The 23,397-nt window shown below is 34.5% G+C and overlaps 1 protein-coding gene across 5 annotated transcripts in view; it reads left to right on the forward strand.

Moving 5' to 3' along the window:
- Positions 1–22,016, forward strand: part of LOC149563759 (citrate synthase, mitochondrial-like) — a 208,256-nt gene extending 186,240 nt beyond the window's left edge. For all 5 annotated transcript variants that reach the window (XM_089826893.1, XM_089826891.1, XM_089826895.1 and 2 more), the window contains 6 exons: positions 19,746–19,847; positions 20,275–20,382; positions 20,519–20,569; positions 21,049–21,122; positions 21,382–21,433; positions 21,517–22,016. In XM_089826893.1, the coding sequence (XP_089683019.1) occupies positions 19,746–19,847; positions 20,275–20,382; positions 20,519–20,569; positions 21,049–21,122; positions 21,382–21,433; positions 21,517–21,612 (483 nt within the window). In that variant the 3' untranslated portion in view covers positions 21,613–22,016. The remainder of the gene's footprint in view (positions 1–19,745; positions 19,848–20,274; positions 20,383–20,518; positions 20,570–21,048; positions 21,123–21,381; positions 21,434–21,516) is intronic.
- The last annotated feature ends 1,381 nt before the right edge of the window (positions 22,017–23,397 follow it).

Genomic DNA, 23,397 nt, shown 5'->3' on the forward strand with positions numbered 1-23,397 from the left:
TCGGAGTTTACCAAAATCCTATGAGCATTTTATCGAGACTCTCAACATCACATCTACTGGTGTTGATCTAAAGTTCACTGATCTCTGCACCCTGCTGCTTCAGCAAGATCGGTGGAAACAACAGTTTGGTAGCAGCTCCAGTTCCACCTCCACTAAGCAAGCCTTTGCTGCAAAATCCTTTCAACAGAACATTGGCAACCATCAGTCTTCTCAGCCTTCCCAGCATCAACCTTCTGCTCAATCCTTGGATGGCTCTACGAAGCAAAATGTACAGTGTAATTACTGTCACAAGTTCGGCCATATGAAATTCGAGTGCCGGAAACGTTTGGCTGCCCAAGCAAGGCAAAATGCTTCCCAGCCAACAACACAAGTTGTCGAGCTTCCTGATCAAGGCGAAGCTGCATTTTTCGCCTTTTGAATTTGTTTCTGTTTTTGTGGGTTTGTTGATTTTCTCCTCAAAAATCATTTCAAGTTGTCTGTAATACGCAAGGTTGCGTGAGATTCTGGGTTTTACCGTTTTTTCCACAAAAACAAAGTTTTGTAAATGCAACCTATTTTGAGTCATGGCAATCTTCTCGCAAAGCTTCTTGGTTTCAGCATTCTGTAGATCCAGAGAGGGTCTCAATTATCACAGAATGTTCCAACATCCGTATGTTGACCATTAAGGGAGGGTATTAAGATAATATCTTATACTTTCTATAATAGTCAACTACTTGTCTGTAGTCCATCTTTCAGTCTAGATAGGAATGTTTCCTATCCCGTCGCTTTTTTCTTCAGTCCAGATAGGAATGTTTCCTATCCCGGCCCTAGTTTTGTTTCTAATTCCATCTTTAGTCTACGTTGTTTCTTTTAGAAACAACGTTCTTGTAATTCTTTATAAGGAACACATTTGTTCCTTTGTTAATCAATGAATCATCCGGAAATTCGTTAATCTGCTAACTCTTCTTGAATCTTGTAACAAGACAGAGAAAATGACATGATTTTTTGGCAGAAAACCCTAGCCGAACTAGAAGTTTTGGAAGCAAATATGCATGAAAATAATTTCAAAAATAAAAAGCAGATAATTTCAACCAAGAAATTATAATTATTTTCGAAAACTTTTAAAAGTATCGGCTTTGATACCATATGACGAAGTAATTGGTAAATATTTGCTTGTTATTAACAGAGCCTAAGAGCTCTATATATAAAAAAGAATAAAACGATGTTTCCTTAGGAAACGATTGTAAAGAATAGAAACATTATATTCTAGCTGAAAGAAAGCTATAAAAGCTAACAGATAACTATAGCTAAGTAAATATTAGAAACATTCTAATATTCACAATAGATTACAAATAGATAACCATTAACTAATAATAGACATTTATCTATTATCGTAATATCATGGAATCAAGAGACATTACTTATCTACAAAGACTGTACAACATAATGAAGTTGCAGAAAGGAAGAATCAAATTGAGCAAGAGGGTTGGCCATAATGCCTGAATGAATCCAAGTTAAACATGTTTGTATTGTTCATTCAGATATTTGCCTCTCTAAAATGACTTCAAAGATGGCTCACAAATGGCCAAAATCAAAAGGCAAAGACGAAACTAATAGTTGGAGAGATCTCTTATATCTCTATTAAACAAATGATCTACCTCTAATTTTTAGAGGTACAACTCATGTTATAATTTGATTTTTTGATATGCTTTCAACAATAAAGCAAGAAAGGATAACTAACATCTGCACACAACTATGTTGTAGATGAGATTACAAATTTATAAACAAAGAGAACAAAGACAAATGAAACAACATTCACTCTTCAATACCAAAACTGATAAATGAAGGAAAGTATCAATGATTTCTTTTTAGCTGTATGAACAGCCCATAATTCAAAGCTTCTGAGAATGAATATGCATGTAACTATATGAAATAGGGAAGACCTCAAAGAAATAATTGATAAGACATGAAGGTAGGCATGCAATCAAAAAATTTTGTATAAACAAAAAGTTTGAATACAAGTTTCCTCCTTTCCTTTGATGAAAAGCCAAAATAGTTTAAAGCCTATTCATTCCTTCTACAATAGCTATGACTGAAAAATAGATTTCATCTATTCCCCTTACGATGATAAACTCAGAATAACTTACTTTTTGGAGCATAGGCTTATCTAGAAAATTTCTCCCCCACTTCCCTTTGGTTGTCTTATTCAATTACATATTTTTTAGGAATATCCTCACCGTGCCTTTTCAATTATTTAACTTGTTCTTGGGATATGAGTTTTATTTTGCACCCTTTTCTTTTCTTAGAATTCTTTTCATATCTTGCAACTTAATGATATATAAGGATAACCCTTTATTACCGCATGTTTGGATTCCCCCTCTTGATTAGGGAACCGTTTCTTTAACATGCGATGAAGAGTACTCCCCTTATCAACACAAATGCTCGCAACATAATAGAGAAATATCAACAAATTCGATCCAAAAGGGTCTAGGACTTTAAACTTTCCCTTTCACCCTCTTAATTCTTCAATGGAGATTCTACCCCTTAATTGACTTCACTTTAACTCCTATCCTAATAGGCCCCTTGCAAACCAAAGGATCTTTCTAACTCCCGAATAATTGACTAATAATTCAAGAAGATTTACTGACTCCTTGTTCCTTGGTTCTACTTGTCTAGAACAATCCTCTCAATTTTTTGCAAAAGGTGCTATTCTCCAAATTGACTTCAAAGACGAGCTAGGCCTCTAGAGTGACCTTCTCATTTATAGGAACATCAATTTCCAACATTTACACAAATGTTTCAAAATCCAAATCTAATTCCTCAACTTTAGTCATGTTTATGTCTTTTCCCAATTAGGCACCCCAACCTTGTTTTTCCCAAGTCTCTTTTGGATTTCCCAAACACACCGAAGACTTGACACACTTCATTGTTTCAAGGGTATGAAATTAGAATGGTTGCGAAATTTTGCTGTTTTGCAAGGTTGAGATCTTGTGAATTGCGAAACCATAAAATGTTGCAATTTTTTGCAACAAATCCCCTTGATATTCCCATCATCCAAAACTCCTTTGACCACCCTCTTCCCTATGCAAATCTTCCAATTACTCCTTCAACTAGGTCTAGCCCAACCCTAATGCCTTGCATAATCTATTACCTTTTTTCTCAACTAGTCACATATGACATGCCTTGTTAGTGTTTCCTCACATTTCCAACTCCCTTGTTCTCCTAGTCTAAAATCTCTAGAATCCTATAGTACACCATTGGAACTCACTTTCCACCAAAGGCCATTAATTTCCCATGGTGGAAAGTGCTCCTTATTACATGAGAATAGTCCAACCTTGGTTCTCGAAAGGTTTCTACGGGACAGCCATTATTTTTCTTACTGGTACTAGAAAATAGATGAACTTGTCAAACCAACTGCAATAGGACGGTAAGTCACTATTCTATCAAACCTGATTCATTTCATGCCTACCACAATCTGTACCAGTCTGTACACAATGCCACAACTGCTGAAAAGACTAGAAAAAACAATTTATTTTATTTCAAATGTTCCTCAAATCTCAACAACCCCTAAATCTCGATTAAAGATGGCTTATATGACCATTTCCCATCCTCCGACAATTGAATCCAACCATATTTTAAAACCATTTAGCCGTTAGAGGCGAAATGACTATGTTTTGAAAAAGGTTTTGCAACTTTTTGTGCAACTTAGCACTTTTTGACAATTTTGGCTCAATTGGACAAACCCAAGGGCCTATAGATCTATTCAACCCTAAAATGACTTCCTAATTAAAAATGACCTAGGAACACCAAAAGACCCCAAAATTCAACTTTTAAGCCCTTTCACCAAACATAACTCAATAGGCTTCTTAAGACCTATTTGAGCAAGGCCTTACAAGGTAGGGGAAACACATACAATGGATCATAATGAGATGCTTATGAAAAATGTATAGCCATAGATCACAAGGCGCCCTTGCACCAAAATTGCAAGAATAGGAAACTTACTTCCATTTATCTCCAACGAAATGAGATTACAATATTAAAAAATTTGACATGGGCATTTTATTTACAATATTCTACAAGCTAGAGCCACCATATACATCCTTAAAACTACCCTAGATAACCCTACGGGTCTTCATTGGCCCAAGAAGGTTCTAGAGATTTTAATCCTAAGCTTTGAGGTTGACCATAGCTAAGATATTATTATTCATATTTTGTTATATTTGAATAGGCCCTCAAAACTTTTAGAACTCAAATGAGGTTTTGAAGGAATTTTATTTTTTCTATTTTAAGTAGTGTAACTTCTAGAGACCATAACTCTTTGCCAGTTGACCTGATTGGCTATTATAACCTCATTTAGAAAATAGTGTGAAGTGCTGTACAGGTCTAAGTGTGAAAGGTCACTCACATTAAGGATTGACCCCCTTTCAAATCCTCTAAAGCCTTCAAAATTGAGTTTAAAGGTTTTTACCCTTATGCCAATACCAAAAGTTTTCAATATCTTCAAAACTAGAGTTGCTCTTGCAATGATGCTTTATTGGGAGTATGATATAACCAAAGTGAACCTCCACAGAAGAAATTAGATCATTTCAAGCTCCGGAAAACAATTTACTAAGTATAGTAATCTTCTAGAAATAGTAAGTTTGCACCTTATTGACAAACCACAATTTTTTGTGGGGTGATGCAAGATTGCCTTTATTCCTAGGATGCTCTTGCCTCAAACACTAGAGGTAATTTAAGAAGTGACCTTGTCACATTAGAGGAAAACCAAGATGGTTAACTTCCTCCCTTGACAACCACAATGAATCTTCAACAAGCCTTGCTTTCCATTTAACTAGTTATTCTTGATTTGCCTTGCTTCTTGTGCTTTTGCCAACAGACTATCCAACATGTCTTCAATCTGCTTTGTAGCTGAAGTAGTTACTAGAATATTCCACTGTTCTTTTGTGATCTCATCTTCAACAATCACTTCATGATACTCTCTTGGATTTGAAATATTAAATGGTAAAATATTGAGTTTTCTAGTTATTTCATGCTTCTTTAGTATTTTGCATGGTCCAAACTTCATCTTTAATTTATTATATGTTCACATCTAAAATTCCTTATGCCTCCTTTTCTCATTTGCATTAGCCTTGTACTATGTATTCATTTTAGTAATGTGCTTCCTACCCTTTTTTATGGTAAATCGATGTTGTTGTAGTTGTATTAAACAAAGGAAATGAAAGGTCCTTGTATAGATTTACAAAGGCGATGTTTCTTTTAAAAGAAACAATTGTGAACTAAAGACGGAAATAGATACTACCTAATAAACTTGTTAGTGAAATAGGATTTGTAACTTGTAATAGCACTTGTGGATATTTTATGTGTTTTCCAAGTTACTATTCCAATGAATATATATATGATATAAAGAGGCATGCCTCTTGAAGAGACATGTCTCTTTAATATATTAGCTTACATTAGTTATAGTTATAACACAATTAATATACTCTCAATATATTATAATGATATATATATATATATATATATATATATCACTCTTAATATAATATAATTTATCCGACAGAATTATAACATTAACACTCCCTCTTAATGAAGAAGGATAAAATACATAGATATTACACCATAGGTAATATTTCAAAAATAATACATATAGGAAATCTTTGATCAGAAGATTTCTAGAATATGATATCATGTAAGTATTGGTCTATCAGAATATCAACATATGATATTCACCAATTACTATTTGATATCATATTTGGTAACATGAGCATTGGCCTATCAAAATATCAATCAAATGATATTCACCAAATACTCTGAGTAATGGCCTATCAGAACATCAACTAAATGATATCCACCAAGTACTCAATGTAATATATCACTCTTAATATAATATAATTTATCCGACAGAATTATAACATTAACACTCCCTCTTAATGAAGAAGGATAAAATACATAGATATTACACCATAGGTAATATTTCAAAAATAATACATATAGGAAATCTTTGATCAGAAGATTTCTAGAATATGATATCATGTAAGTATTGGTCTATCAGAATATCAACATATGATATTCACCAATTACTATTTGATATCATATTTGGTAACATGAGCATTGGCCTATCAAAATATCAATCAAATGATATTCACCAAATACTCTGAGTAATGGCCTATCAGAACATCAACTAAATGATATCCACCAAGTACTCAATGTAATATATCACTCTTAATATAATATAATTTATCCGACAGAATTATAACATTAACACTCCCTCTTAATGAAGAAGGATAAAATACATAGATATTACACCATAGGTAATATTTCAAAAATAATACATATAGGGAATCTTTGATCAGAAGATTTCTAGAATATGATATCATGTAAGTATTGGTCTATCAGAATATCAACATATGATATTCACCAATTACTATTTGATATCATATTTGGTAACATGAGCATTGGCCTATCAAAATATCAATCAAATGATATTCACCAAATACTCTGAGTAATGGCCTATCAGAACATCAACTAAATGATATCCACCAAGTACTCAATGTGGTAATGGCCTATCAAAATATCAAGGCATGATATACACCAAGTACCAAAAATATATCTATACAAACAACTTGTAGATAATCAAATTAATGATATCAACCGCCTAGTTGTTGATTTACAAGATAAAGCCCTTACATGAAACACTTTCACAAAAAATGAATCATGCTACAAGTTATTGTAAGGACGTCACTTTACAACAACTTCTCCTAATACAAGTGATAATCATTAAGAAGTCGTCACTTCTTCATGATGTACATAGGGGACAGGCTCATACATGTATGACATCAAAAGTTCCCATGAAGTCTCCATGAATACTGTCATGTGGTGTTGTCACAACATTCACCATAAAACATGTCAGAGAATAAGGTTTCTCCCTCTTAGTTTGATATCAATTTTTCTGACCTCTTAGCACAAGGTTCTCTCCGATGAAGTATCAGACTTCCTCTGAATCTGTTATCATCCTTCTAATCTCTTGGTAGCAAGTCATGTCATGCTTCCCTAGTTCAATGGGTATCCTAATAGCATAAAGCCTTCCAGCCTACATACATGAGACTTTATCCCATGAATCATAGTCTTTTAGCTATTATAGTTTCTGACTAGTGTTGAATCCATCAACAGGTCTACTCCTTCTGAACCAATATCATCAAAAGTTTGATTTAAGCATTTTTATTTTCTGCTCCCTCTTTTTTTTTTTTCAAGGTTGCCTCTAATGAACTATCAAACTCCCTCTCATAATTTCACTCATCAAGGATATTTGTTTCAAGAAACTCACATTATCCAACCTAATCATCAGATGATTCGTGAATCCTAAATCACAACTTCTTTGGAGCTACTATCATAAGATTGAGTCTGCACAATATTTGGTAGCATACCTAATGTACCAATCTTCTTTTCCTGCAAGAACATCCTCAGAGACAAATGAAAAGATCAAGGCAAATAGCGCTTTATAGTAAATATAGAAATACAAGATAAGAGAGAGACTACAATGAGTAGATACATGCAATACCCGAGGATAATAAATGCTTATCTGCAATAATAATATAAGTTGCTCCAATGAAGGTGGAAGGTCCATATGCATCAAATCAGGAAATGCCTCCATGTAAGAATTAAACAATTTGACCACGTCTTTTCTGCTCCCATATAAGAATGGTTCAAATGAGAATAGATCATTGGTTATCATACCCCCTTACAATGTTGGATACCCACTCTTATATTATTGAACATATAAGTACGCCAACAACATTGCATATTATATGGTTGGATTCACCAAAGTTTAACTGAATCATATCTACTCCCCCTTTTTCCTGCATGAACATTCTCGAAGGAAAGGATTAAGACACATATCTCTTATAATATACATTAAAATACAAATAAGAAAGATTTACAATATTAGAAATGTAATACTTGGAAATTGTGCTAAAAAATACTTATATTAGGTAGTCAAAGGATAATACCCTTCAAACAATACTTGATCCTCATTAGCAATTAATAAATTAATGCTCCAACCTCCAAGCTCATAGATACATGATTAATTACATTCCTTATATCTTCCTTATAAATACTACCTATTATAATATAAAATAACAAATTTCCCAATCTATATTCACTTATCTTTATAATGAACTAGACAAAACTTACCTTCAATGTTACCTTATATATTATTAGTGAAAATATTGTTGATGTCGTCTTCAGTATGGTGTATTCCATAGCTTATGGTCTTCGTTGGCATCGTATTAATCCATACATAGTAGGTCAGGAAAATTGGGATTCAACAATCAAGAAGTAAATTGAAAGAGGGTCCTCCTTACTGCCATGGCGCAGGTGGTGACATGAAGGCTAAATCTTTTCAAACTCATTTTCTTATACACTCCCCAGTCTTCCCCTATCTTTAAGAAATGTAACTGAAGCAAACTAATACTCAGTACAAATATCTATGAGCATTATAGGTATTTGTCTGAGTCTCGACAATCTAATATATATCTCAGTATGTATTTATATTTCTCAACTGTCTTATATCTGAGTTGTACCGATCTCCAATGTTATTTCTGACCTTGTTATATGTTTTATCGGCCTCTGCATGTGTATTGACCAATATAGTTAAATCCATTTGAATTATTGTGGTTTGAAGGCCTTTGCATCTCTTTGTATCATCTGGTCTAGTTCGAGTGGTTAAGATAAGACAACAATCATCTTCGCATGATAACTTCACGCTAGAGTTGAAAGAATACATCTAATACACAAGCTCCAAGTGGATGCACCAGCAATTTACAAACAATGAATTCTGACCTCCCAGATGCGCACACTTAACAAGGGAAATCTTGAACATATATTTACAGAACACCAAGTTTCCTGTCTAACTCTAGGTAGGGAGATATTTGTTGGAAGGAACGAACTTGTTCAGGTGAACAACCACACACTACAATCAGAAAGCATGACATAGACCCATGTCTTAAATACCTCAAATAACCTTGAATGATTCACACCTTTTCTCACATCCTTTACAAAGGATATAGTTGGGCTCACATCCTTTACAAAGGATATAATTGGTCCCCTCTGGTATAATATCTTCCCACTGTATGCCTTGGTAATGAAAAAGAAATCAAATTTGAAGCTTTAATGTTTTGACCATTTAATCCCCAGGTAGTTCACAGTCCAGTGATATGTAGTTTTCATTTTATTACTTATCACCACTCTCTGCAAGGGATATATCACATCATTTTGTTTCTGCTTTTTACTCCCTGTTATCTTATTATGAGGGGGGTCAAGTTATCTTATTATGAGGGGGGTCAAATTTATCCATTAGGAGCCAACATTAAGACATTTGACCTTCATGGTACAATCTGATCGTATATGTCTCATCCATAAGTCCCAACAAATGAAATGATTGATTTTGTCAGCATTGTTATCTACTCATAAAAGATATAAGTGTTTCCAATGGCTGAGTTGCAATAAGGACTGCTGAGGCACTCTGTGGTTCCCAGATCATCACAGACTATACAGTAAGAGATGCATGATAGAGGAAACATTGAAGGAGATTAAATAACTGCTCAAGGTCATCTTATCCTTTGGTTAAGCCTCACCCAGATATATGCATATAGAAACTCCTGTCCGCAGAAGTAGTGATAAACTTTGTCATTTACTGAAAACATTATTTTGAAGTTAGTGGTCCAAGAACTACAGGGCAGATATTCAAACAAAACCCACCAATAGGCACATTCTACAACACCAATCAACATTGACATTGTAGTCTATGTTCAACAATCTGATATTGTTCTACCATGAGCAGTTTACTCCAATCTCCTCCACAAGGTGTTTCTTTTTGAATCACAAATGTCCAGCACATGAGACTATATTCTTTTCAACACACTAAAGAATTTGGAAAGGCGAGAGCCAACAACACATTCTATTAATGAGCATCCATCACACTACTAGCAATTTTTAAATAATTTCTTCAATCTTTTAATTTATATTTCTGTGGTGGTTCATCTTCAATACACAGGCATCAGATCTTCTGCTCTGATACCATGTTAGTAAAATAGGATCTGTAACTTGTAATAGCACTTGTGGATATTTTATGTGTTTTCCAAGTTACTATTCCAATGAATATATATATGATATAAAGAGGCATGCCTCTTGAAGAGACATGTCGCTTTAATATATTAACTTACATTAGTTATAGTTATAACACAATTAATATACTCTCAATATATTATGAGATATATATATATATATATATAAAATCACTCTTAATATAAGTTAATTATTCCATATATAACACTGTCATATATTATATATCTCATATATATATAATATAATTTATCCGACAGAATTATAACATTAACAAGACTAAAGACTAACGAAGAAGACCACTAAAGAAACATTATAATATTCCAATGCTCTCCCTTAACGGTCATTGTCTAAATGTTTTCTTTTGATCACAAATTCGTCAAAACATTTTGCTATTGTCTAGACCCTCCCTGGATCTACAAAATGTTAATGACTAGGAAGTCATCCAAAAAAATGAAATATAAAAGGGTGCCCTCTTCTTCAGAATTCTTTGCAACAACAGACAAGAGCCTATCATTGACTCTGTCGCAGAGATGGTGTCTATTGCTAATCCTCCCAGAATCAACAAACCATCTAAACAAAAATCATCACAAAACATCCAACCTCATGTTGGATAGAGAAGTTTCTCTTCCCTAGAGATAGAGACAAACACTGAGAACAATGAGCACGATTTTGAGGAAAAATCAACGAAACTTCCAAACTTTGCAAATGACCATGATACCCCAAACAAACGCAAAAAGTCGCAACTTTTAGGAGAAAATTGGAAAAATTGGATATGAGTTTTGAGGTTAAAAATTGATCAAAACTAGAGAACAAAATTCAAGTCACAAATCAAAGAATACAAAGCTGGTTTTTTGATGAAAAATGGTAAAACACAACATATAAGTTTTGAGGGGAAAATTATAAACCTACTAGATATTTTGAGGGAAAAATTATAAACCCAATAGATAATTTTTGAGGAAAAAATTATAAACCCAAAAGATAATTTTTGGAAGGAAAAAATTCATAAAAACCCATCAAAAGTTTTTTCATGGGAAAAAAATTATGAAAACTCATCACATATTTTTGAAGGGAAAAAATTATTAAAAACCATTAGAAATTTTTTAAAGAGAAACGTTTGTGAAAACCCATTAGAAATTTTTTAAAGAGAAAAGTTTGTGAAAATCCATTAGAAATTTTTTCATGCGGCAAAACAGAAGACTTCAAATAGTAAAGTGACACGTGCAAGCAACAAGATGCAATTGCAAATAACATGCAAGGACATGCATCTCAGATGCAACCTTTGAAAAACAGAGCCTTTTGTCTAAAGTTTAAACTAAGAAATCATGCAATCAAAATCCTTGATCAGGCTCACAACTTTCAACAAAAATCTTCAAAGACAAACCAAAAATTTCATAAAATACCTGATACAATTTTTATTTCAAAATTTCAAAAGAAAAATCTGGAAAACAAATTTCAGATTAGAAGATGCTCGAATTTTTCTTCAAAATTTTGCCAAGTTTTTTGAAATTCAGTTGACCTGCTCCAATACCATGTTATGGTAAATTGATGTTGCTGTAGTTGTATTGCACAAGGGAGATGAAAACTCCTAATATAGATTGACAAAGACAATATTTCTAAAAGAAACAATCATGAACTAAAGAGTGAAATAGAAACTAACTAATAAACTAATGACTAACTATGATGACTATTAAAGACATTATACTATTCCAATAACCTCCCCATATTGTATGGGCATTTCTTGGTGGAATGTGCCATCACTTGGAAAATGTTGTAGAAGGTTTTCTTCGAGCATGTGCCCTTAGCCCTTCTTGTAGTCCATGCACCATAACTCGCCTTCGTTCTTTCTCGTGCTTCCCCTTATTGCTTAAAACTTAATTATTCTTTGCACGTCCTTCTAAGGGCCTTCTGCCTTTTTATTATATTCTTCATCATTGCTGCTTACCTCCAAGGAATCCACATTTGATGATGCGTTCTTTTCCTTCCATGAGGTTTCACTCTCACTTTCAATGTCCATTTCTCTATTATGAGGGAGTTACAATCTTCATTTTCCTTTTGAGGGATGATATCAGCCCCTCAACAAACTAACGTTTCTTTAGGTCATCAGCTGGTTGGTTTTCCATTTTATCCAGCAACTCCTTGAGTCGTCGAATGTATGCTCTTAGACTCTCGGTCATCCCTTGTTTGGTGTTGTAGATTTCCACCAATATTTAATTATCATCCTGAAGAAGTCTAAACTCCTCCTAAAATAGTTTTTCCAAGTGATCCCACTAACCCACTTTTGTCTTATCTACATCAAAGAACTAGTCAATGGCTGCTTCATGTAGCTTTGTGGGGTACTGTATTGCCCATTCATCCTGGTCGGTCACCCCGTTGGTCGACCATATTGTTTAGCATGTGCAAACAGTATTTTACTAGACCTTCCATTCTGTCTCTAGTGAACTTAAGCAATTTTTGTTTGTTCATCATTATTGTGTGGTTTTGTTTGCAATCGGTATTGTGTATACTCCCAAAGTGGGTATACTAGAACCACACAGGTTGTTTTGACTATCGTGCCCCTATATCTGTTTGACACCCTCGGTTGCATCGGTATCCCTTACATCACTCTTCTCAATCTTTGTCACTTCTCTTCAGGCTTCTTGTGCCTATGTATGCGGTGTAAGGGTGAGATGGTTTAACCAGTTTCTTGTATCTTCAATTAATTCTTTGTTGCCTTCTGTAAATTTGACTCCTTTAGCATCGTTCTTGTACCCTTCACCTTCGGCTGGTTCGCTTACCTCGACACTTCCTTTGTTCCCTTCGAGTAACCCTCCTTCCCCTTTGGGCCATCCCTCAACAACTCTCCTCAGACTTCACCTCCACTCTGCTTGTTCTTCTAATTGTAAGGCCCCTATAGATGGCCTTGTAGTTGTTGGTCTGATCCCTTCTTATGCAGTTCTTATCTTTGTTCAAAAGGTTTGGGATTTATTGTTTTTCTCTTGGGAGTTTATGATGCGTTACCCCCTTCAGGATTCATCTTGTTCCTCCTCTTCCCTTTGGTTTTCTTCTTCATACCTCCGCAAGATTTATTGGCAGTGGTTCTCTCTATTTATTTCTTCTCGAGTTTTGCAAGGGTAGGAAGGTTTGTGCGAGCAGTCTGGGCAAATGACACATCAACCAATCTACTACAGGGCTCACACCGAGTGAAGTCCATACTAGACTCTTTGGAACTTCCTTTCGTGCGGCTTCCCTTCATACATGGGTTTTAATGGATGCTTGCAAAATGGAGGCAAAGTCCAGTGTCAATTCCCTTCACCTTCAAACAATTTGTCATTTTTGTGACTTCTCATACCCTCGTCTGTTGGTTGGCCCATTATTATACTATTTCCATGTAAAACTCTGTCACTCACAAATTCGTATCGGCAATGGCATCAAATGTTTTCCCTGTAGGATAACTAGTTTAATGCATGCGAGAATAATAAAAACTGTAAGAAAAACAAGAGAACTCACTATTACTTCTATATTAATTCTGTCTAATGCTTTACAATTTATGACACATAGTACTCAATGACAACACAACAGTGCCAACAACCATAATCATTTCCATTGGATACAAGTACATGACATATATAAAAGTCGAAGGGACACGAGTACCAATCATCATGACTATTCCCAACTACCTACCCTTCAACCAAACTAACAAGTACTGACAACACTATGTTACCCGACAACATTGAGCAGATATCATAAATTACAAAATGGAAATCAACTAGTTCATATTTGTGATTTAATAGTACTTGCAATTTCTACAACAATTTGAAAACAGTTATGTTATGAGTGTGAAGAAGGAAATTATATGACAAAGGAAGCTACCACATTTTTCATCCTAATAGGTTTTGAATCAAATAGCTCAAGGTAGAGTAACAGAAAATGCTTTTGAAACAAATTCTTACATCTCAAAAGGCCATAAATGATATAGAAATTTTCTCATTGTTAACTATTTTAGCAGATTTGTAAAACAAAAAATGGAGTGTTAAATATCTTTCCATTAGATAGTAAAGACCTACTAGTACAAGAGAATGTTACAAGATTCAAGAAGAGTTGGCATATTAACAGATTTCCGGATGATTGATTGATTAACAGAGGAACAAATGTGTTCCTTATAAAGAATTACAAGGACGTTGTTTCTAAAAGAAACAACGTAGACTGAAGATGGAATTACAAACAAAACTGAAGACAGGATAGGAAACATTCCTATCTGGACTGAAGACAAAAGAGACAGGATAGGAAACATTCCTATCTAGACTGAAAGACGAACTACAGACAAGTAGTTGACTATTATAGAAAGTATAAGATATTATCTTAATGCCCTCCCTTAATGGTCAACGTACGGATGTCGGAACATTCTGTGATAACTGAGACCCTCCCTGGATATACAGAATGTTGAAACCAAGAAGCTTTGCCAGAAGAGTGCTATGACTCAAAATAGGTTGCATTTACAAAACTTCGTTTTTGTGGAAAAAAGGGTAAAACCTAGAATCTCACACAACCTTGCGTATTACAGACAACTTGAAATGATTTTTGAGGAGAAAATCAACAAACCTAGAATCTCGCACAACCTTGCATATTACAGACAACTTGAAATGATTTTTGAGGAGAAAATCAACAAACCCATAATAAAACAGAAACGGATTTAGAAGGCGAAAAATGCAGCTTCGCCTTGATCAGGACCCGGAGAAGTCGAATGTTGCGTAACACCCAGAACAAGTTGATCGGTGTTTCGATATTCGAAGATTGCGATGATGTGTTGCTTCCAGGTTCCATAATTGCGACCATTGAATTTGGAATTATGTTCGAGCAGAATATTTGTCAGAGATGCCATGGCACATTTTTCAATGAAAAACTATGAAAATCTGTGAAGGCACATTCTTCGAGGCAAAAATACGAAAGACCCAGAAGAATCAGAGAATGACCCAGAAGAGAGCTCGGAAAACCCAAAAGGAATTTCCTGTCGTTTTCTGGATCCGCTAGCTCGAAAATCGAGGCACAAAAATCGAGGCACCCAAAAAAAACGGACGACAACCCAGTTGAGCTCTCGGAAAACCCACCAAGAATTTGCAAACAAAATATTTTTTCGACCCCAAAAATTAGGGTTTCGAAAAAAAACGGCCCTAGCTGAAAAAAGCTTGAAAAAACTTCAGATTTCTTGATAAAAAATGACAGATTTTTCTTCAAGGATCGATGTGCATGGACGAATGGGGCTAGAGTGTGCTGAACAAACACAGGCAGACCTGAGTTCGGGAATTTCTCTAGGCCGAAAACCCTAAGCGGGTTTTAGAGAAATTCAACAGAAATAATTTTGAAAAAATTTAAACAAATAATTTCACGAAGAAATTATAAATTTTTTCGAAAAAATTTAAGTAATAGCTCTGATACCATGTTACAAGATTCAAGAAGAGTTGGCAGATTAACGGATTTCCGGATGATTAATTGATTAACAGAGGAACAAATGTGTTCCTTATAAAGAATTACAAGGACGTTGTTTCTAAAAGAAACAACGTAGACTGAAGATGGAATTAAAAACAAAACTGAAGACAGGATAGGAAACATTCCTATCTGGACTGAAGACAAAAGAGACAGGATAGGAAACATTCCTATCTAGACTGAAAGACGGACTACACACAAGTAGTTGACTATTATAGAAAGTATAAGATATTATCTTAATAGAGAAGAGACCAAGTGTCTGAACCACAATTTTAGCTTAATATTATTCAAGTAAATTTCGTTTGATTTTAAGTGGATGAAGGAGTTAAAAACATTGATGGACTTTGAGTTGAGAGTTTGAGAGATTATAGGTATAAGTTTCAATCAGAGCACAAGGAAATTCCCTTTCAATGAAACAGTTGATGCTGAAATTTTTCTAGATTGTTAAAATAAAAATATACAAGGCTTGCTTCAAGAGGGATTAAGATTAACCCGCATGACAAGGGTGTGTTTTCTTTCGAGGCATGTATTGATTTGTTTGACACCTATTTTGAATTCATGTACTGCTATTGTACTCCTTACAGGCCTTTTGAACCTCCATGTATATGATGAGTGTAAATGGAATGCAATCCCTTAAAAATTGCAGGGCATGCATTTAAGAAATGAGTTTCACCAATAAAAAAATCATTAAGCCTGTCAAATATAGAGGAAATTTAATATAACTAGAAAAACTATCCTTCATTTTGATATAAAATATTGCTACACCAATTTTTTTTTTCAGCACTGGAAGCTGATTTTGTCTTTTTGATGGGAACTATAATACTATTTCACTTCCACTTTCACAGTATCTATATATTATTATGTATATACTTCCAGGTCTGTCAGACTCCGTAGTGGTTTCTTACACCAGCAACACTCCTCCATGAGCTCACAGAGACAGATTAGGGCTCCTGTCCACTCGCAGTCTTATCCTTCTGTGACTGATTTCTTTTTGCCAAGAAAGGACTCCTAGTCTTTGTCTTGACCTTTCTTTGAGCCTCTTTCTTCCTCTTCTTGTTTATTACTGTTCGCTTTTTTCGGACACTGTTTGGTGCTCCTGCTGTTGTCAGCTATCTTGTTGTAAACTCTCAGTCCCATATACCTTTTCTGGCCTTTCGTTGGACATTAATATTATTATCTTATCTGCTTCCCACTTTTGTATACAATCGTCACTACCCTACCCGCTTATCAATGAAACTTGATGGCCATTGTCAAATCTAAGTTTGAAATTTGTCGTACCTTTTTAGCATCTGAAAAGGATATTTAGTCCCAGCCTGATCTTGGTAATCTACACAGTCATCTTGGTATTATTGTTGACAATAATATGTCAGTATTCTTTTGAATAGTAAGGATCACAAGCTTCTTTAGATTTTGATATCAAGCCAATAGAGTTTTGTTTTAGTTTAGTTTGGCTCTCTGTATTTACTTTTGGAAATTACTCATATGGTCCATATATGTTAAAAAAATGGATAGAAGGCTTACATTTATGATATTGTCTACAATTTTCCACTAAATTGTCTTTTTGGATTATAAACATGGAAAGCCTTATTGTGAGCCTAAGGAAAATGGCAGTAGTGGAATATCAAGAAAGAAACAACTTATCTCTTAACCATTCGATGCTAATGTCCTTAAAATCAAACATAGAAGCATACCAAAGAACATTGTCTCCATTATTTCTAGACTGTGAGAATTGGGTATAGCAACCCCCTATAAACTACAGTGCACCTCGCAAACTATTTAACGTGACTAGTGACATTGGTGCAACACATCCTCTACTATGAAATGGGCTGGGGGGGGATTGGGCCTCGTGACCTTGTGGTTTTACCAATTGAGCCAGGTCCCTTACTCTAACATGCCTCTATTTGGAAGTCCCATCTATTAGAAATATACGTCCATTCCAGGTCACCTACCTAAGATTTGGCCCAATGCTAACACTTAGTTTTATGCTAGAAATCAACAAAAAAGCCCACTTAAATTGTGATTTCCATGGTTAGGATATTGTGACAAGTTGGTGGATAGTAACTTACTAAATGCATCTCCCTGGAGGATTTTGCAATTTTCCTTTTTGTAATTAAAACCTTAAAAAAATATTGATTTGGCTGATTAAATTGGAGTTTTTAGGTGGGGTAATTGTTTCGGCCAAGTATTTTAAGACGCAAAAATCAGGATTTTTTGGCAATTTATGTTACGCTTTCTGTTATTGCTATTATTGTTGTATGGTAATCATAGTTTAAAATATTGTTATCAGCAACTTATTGCTAAGGGCGAAAGAAAAAAGTATCGGGAAATATCGGAGATAAGTTGGAAACATCTGGGGAAAATATCAGGAACTTAAAATCTGTTTTTCCAGACAAAAATGGGTTTTTCCAATCCTAATGAAACCTTCTTTCTCCTCTTTGCCCTTTCTCCTCTCGAAATCTGTTTTTCTAATCAAAAATGTTTTTGTGAGCCATCCCTGCCTAAACAGGCCTCCGGGCAGTAAGTTTCCTATTCATCACAGTAAAACAGAGAAATGTTGCCAATATTTTACGAAATTCTCTGCATTATTTTGAAACTTCTATGCAATAACTTATCTGAGATAAGTTAACATTACTTTTCAGGAGCCAAAAAATATTGCAGTAAGTTGACTTATTGCAGATATATCTGAGATATTTTGAACTATGATCGTAATGATTAAGTTTTGAATTAAGTGAAAAGTTTTCTTTTTTATTGATTCAATTCCCCCACCCACTCTTATTCTAAGAGTGTGCTCATCATGCATACCCTGACCTATGATTTTTCAATGCTCGACCCCTCAAATGAAAAAAAAAAAAATCAATACATATTAATGATCTGAAATGAAGTCTTTTGATCAAAACAAAACACATGCAAGTATCAGGATGAATAATATGGAATGCAAATATGTAGCTAACTGAATAAAATGTCATAAGTATGGAATGCAAATATGTAGCTAACTGAATAAAATATGAATAAAATGTACTCAGGGCTGAATTTGGAAGAAGTGTGTGGATTATTGTATAAAGCTCCTCAATACTTTTCAAATGCCATGAGGTCTAAGGAAAAAGTTAAGAGCTTGAAGGCTAAAAATAAGAATTTGACTTTAGTCAGTAAAATTGGGCAAGTGTGGCAAAATATTACAAAAGGCTTGCACCACTGCAAAGCACTAAAAACTTTGATACTTTGGTGCATAGTTTAAGGACTCTGCGATTATTCTTCAAAACCTTTCAAACTTGTGAGTCCCATCTCTGGCTGAGTCCACTCGCCACTGGCTCATGTGGCAGGTCCAGAAGAACTCTGGGGAATAGACCATAAAATTTATTTGCGCTGATTCTTGAGTTGTATCATATTAATGCCTTGAATAAGCTTGGTATTGGCATTTATGACTGCTTTCTACATTTGTCTGTTTTGGTAGGTATATCTTCAGGTGTGTTTCTTCTTGTCACATTAGGTGCATGTCTTATATATCTTTCCCAATGGTCGTTCAAATGCTAGCAAGACATGTATAAACTTGTCTAGTATTTTCGTCCATAGGTAGTACTCAATCTTTATAATCTATGGTACTGCGGCTTGATTGATGGACTTTTCAAGACCTTTCATTGACACCTGTTCAAAGGAAGATTTCATCTTAATCATGACACATTTAACAATCATTTCCAAAAGTACAACATTACTACATTGAGCATTTCTATCGTAAGGCATGATCCCATAAGATGTATACAGTTTTATGTTTGAAAATGTGAGTCATTGAAATTTGAAGCTGCTCTTTCTGTCTCAACTTAATTCATATATTAGAAGTGGTTTCTCATTCTATAATTGTTTTATATGAACTTAGTATATTTAGTGTAATATTCATTTCAAGGAGAGGATAAATCTTGTCCTAATAGACTAAGAGGACTGTGTTGGCATGTAAGTTAAATATTACTCATGGTATTAGTTTACATGCTCATTGGCTTTTTGATTTAATGTTATGGCTGTTCATTGAGGTTGGTGAACTTGGAAGGTCATATAGCTCCTAGGGGAATAATTTCTGTGCTACTTGACTTTGACTTCCAAGTGACTATTCATTTATAATACTTATCAGACAAAAATATGATTATGACACACAATTTTCTTAGAGGTGCTCATCATTTTCCATTCTGGTGCAGGAAGTCCTGCGCTGGATTAAATCTGTTGTTGCAGAAATTGGTACAGATGTGAGTAATGATCAGCTTAAGGAGTATGTTTGGAAGACGTTAAAAGGTGGACAGGTATGAAGCTTATGATCTTTTAAATGGGTAGGAATCAGGATTACTGTCTGTATTTCTGTGGCAGATCTGCAGTGCAGTTGGATTGTCAGGCCATTTTAACAATAGTCCTTGAGAACAGTTAGGCATCATCATTTCATGAGAAAGCAGCTATTCATATTTAAAACATTATATCATATTCCTTCCTTTTGTCTTTTCTTTTTGATGGGTAATGAGCTGAAGCTGAGATTAATTAATTATTATTTGTAGATTTGAACCTGAAGTCCTCCCAGATGAGAGGCTCACAATTTACCTTGTGTTGCAAGCTGTTGCCTCTTGCTTTTTGCTATTCTTAGCGTTGAGGGCTTTGCTAGATTATTTTCAGTCTATGCTTATTTTTTTTGCTATTAGCGTAGTACTATCCATTATCCTCCTGGAACTATGTTTACAGGTTGTTCCTGGTTTTGGTCATGGAGTATTACGTAAAACAGATCCAAGATATACATGTCAAAGGGAATTTGCATTAAAGCACATGCCTGATGATCCTTTGTTTAAGCTGGTTAGATTTTTGCACCCCTTAAACACTATTTTTTATTCCCTTGTCTTGAAATTGCACTTCAAAAAAACGTTTATCTTTCTTGTTTTAAAGAGTGAGTAAGTGTATTTTTTTTAATTGTTCAAAAATGACTATGCAGGTTTCAAAACTGTTTGAGGTTGTTCCGCCAATTCTTACAGAACTAGGGAAGGTAGGTTCCTCTTTGTGAGTAGGTTTGTCATTTGATGTTTGCTTTTTTGATGGATTGTGTCAATCATTAAGTTATACCATTCTCAGTGCATAATGCCGATTTCAATTGGATATATGTTTCTACTGGGAAATTTTAATATCCTCCTACATAACATGCATTGAAACATGCACTCTTCTAAGCTTCCTTGCCTGTTACAGTCATCAGGGGGCATCTATAGTGAGCAAAATTAATAGCGCACTTTTGAAAAATGGATTTTGAGCTGGTTATCTTAATTTATACAGCACATCTTGTATGATGTAAATGTTCCTCTGATGCCACAAAAAACATTTTGCAAGGGTGGAAACTGTTTATTCATTAAATATTGTAGTCGGGCTGCCATACATGCAGATTTTTCACAATGGAAATAAAATTTTTATTTGAAGTTGAAGGCATGCCTATATTTTAGATGTATTTCTCATGAGTTGTTGGAAATTTTATAGGTCAAGAATCCGTGGCCTAATGTCGATGCACATAGTGGGGTGTTGCTAAATCACTTTGGGTTATCAGAGGACAGGTCATGATCATCTGTTGATTTTTATTTAGATTTCATGCTGAGGATGCTGGATGCTACTAGAGCTATCACAACATATATATAGATATTATGCCTTCATTGTTTAGTTTATTAAGTTTTTTAACATACTGTGCACAAGTTTACAATACACATTTATTTCAATTATAAGATTTTTTTTTTTTGATAACTTTCCTGGAGGATTGTTAAGCATGAATTATGATGAATTTGAATTGACAGTGGCTGACATGTTGGTCTTTTGCAGGTTCTTTACTGTCCTTTTTGGGGTTTCCCGAGCTCTGGGCACCTTATCACAGGTATCTTTGGATATACATGTCACTTCAGTTTACTATAAGGTATTAACAGTTACTACATTTATAACGTGAATAATGTTTTGCAGCTTATATGGGACCGTGCTCTTGGATTACCTCTTGAGAGGCCAAAAAGTGTGACAATGGAGGTACTCGAGAATATTTGTAAGAAGAATTCTTCATGAGGAGGTGCTTTAGATGCTCCAAGTGCAAGAGGCATGTAAACAAATTACTGCGTAGGAAAATTTCCCGTGAAAATAAAACATTAAAATAAAAATTGGCCTTTGTCTTGCAAACAGTTTTTCATGTTGGCACTGTCATGGTGGAACATCTTGTCAATTAGTAATAATTTCCAAGCAGTGGTGTACAGCTGTCTCAGATTACGTGGCTCTGTTTCAGTCATGATTCATAATGGTTGTTATGCCAAAATATAACGAGGGAGAAATCAAAGTGAGCATTGTAGTGTCGTAACTACTTGTACCTAGAAATGTGGGATGCCATATTACAATGCAATAATTTGAAATGACGGCTTTTGTTTCTAATTTGGTGGGTTAGATCTGTTATATAATAAAAGACCATCTTTCAGAAACTGTGTTGCATGTGCCTGCTAGGGTTTTTGAGGTCCAATTTAACTTTCGAAGGGCAACTTTTATTTGGAGAGATTATGATTGAAAACAAATGCATTGTAATGAGAGCTAGTTTGCATAATCAGTTATCAGGCCTGTGCCTGAGTTTTCCAGAATATCAGACCTGTGCCTGAGTTTTCCAGAACATAATTAAAAGCCGTGTTCATCATAGCAATATGTACTTCCATGGAATTGCAGCACAATTATTTAAGATTGCAGAAAAGGCATTTATGATTTAGTATTCTTGAAATTAGAACTATGTTTTGCATTTCAGTTAGTAGCATATTGTGCATATATTATTGATTGAAAATGCACTACATGGTATAAGCTCATGATACCCTTGACAGTCTGCATTCATATATTAGCAACGTAATTGTCTTATCTTTAGAAGATTTTAATGTGTAATTTAATATTAAATATTCTAGTTCTCTGTATCAAAAGAGCAGGGTGAAAAGCAATAACCAGTACGGATGCAAAATGAGCACCTTCCTTTGGCAAGCTGGGGTGCACTACGTCCAACAATGAGCCCCCCAATCCTTTCATCATTGTGGTCGTTTATTGATATTTTAACTTGGCCATGAAAACATCATATTAATTAATGCCGATTAATCGTCCCCGTCAATGACATCACATCATCATTACGGTAATGATGATGTACATCACATCATCATTACGGTAATGGTGATGTTAAGGACAAAGGTTTGATTTTAGCATGTATTCTTCGTATAAATGTTGGAAGCTTCCTTATACTTTTGAATCCGTTTGCTTCCGAGAGTCTGCATGTTAAACATTTTGGATCTAACTTTGAAATTAATGACCAGGAAAGAAAAAAATATGGGATGATTAAAAGATCTAGTTCAATGAAATTATTTTGAAGTTAAAAGGGGATTCAGGGATGCTTAGACAAGAAAAATGAAGGGAAAAATATTGTAGAAATTATGGCTGGAACATGTATTGAGTTTGGGGGCTTCAACAGTCCAATGAGTCGGACGTTCATCTTCCAAAGTTTTATATTCGTAACATTCAATGGAATTATAGAGCCTTTCAACCTACTAACCAACAAAACTACCAATACAAGTAAAACCAATGTCTAGACATATTCTATGTCACGCTGCTTAATTTCAGTAGAATGAAGAAATGAATTATCCAAAGTAAGCAAAAGAGAAGTGCCCTTTTAAAATAATAATATTAAAACAATAATTTATTTATGTTCTATTTAAGGCCCCAATGCTTTTGAATTGCAAACACATACATAGCAAATTGCTTGAACAATTGTGCATAGCCAAAACAATATGGAAACTTTGATAGGACACAAATTGAAAAATTGTAATAGAAGATAAAATT

Source organism: Cupressus sempervirens, chromosome 4 (genome assembly GCF_028749045.1).
Source record: "Cupressus sempervirens isolate cs-2001-9-10 chromosome 4, ASM2874904v1, whole genome shotgun sequence".
NCBI lineage: Eukaryota > Viridiplantae > Streptophyta > Pinopsida > Cupressales > Cupressaceae > Cupressus > Cupressus sempervirens.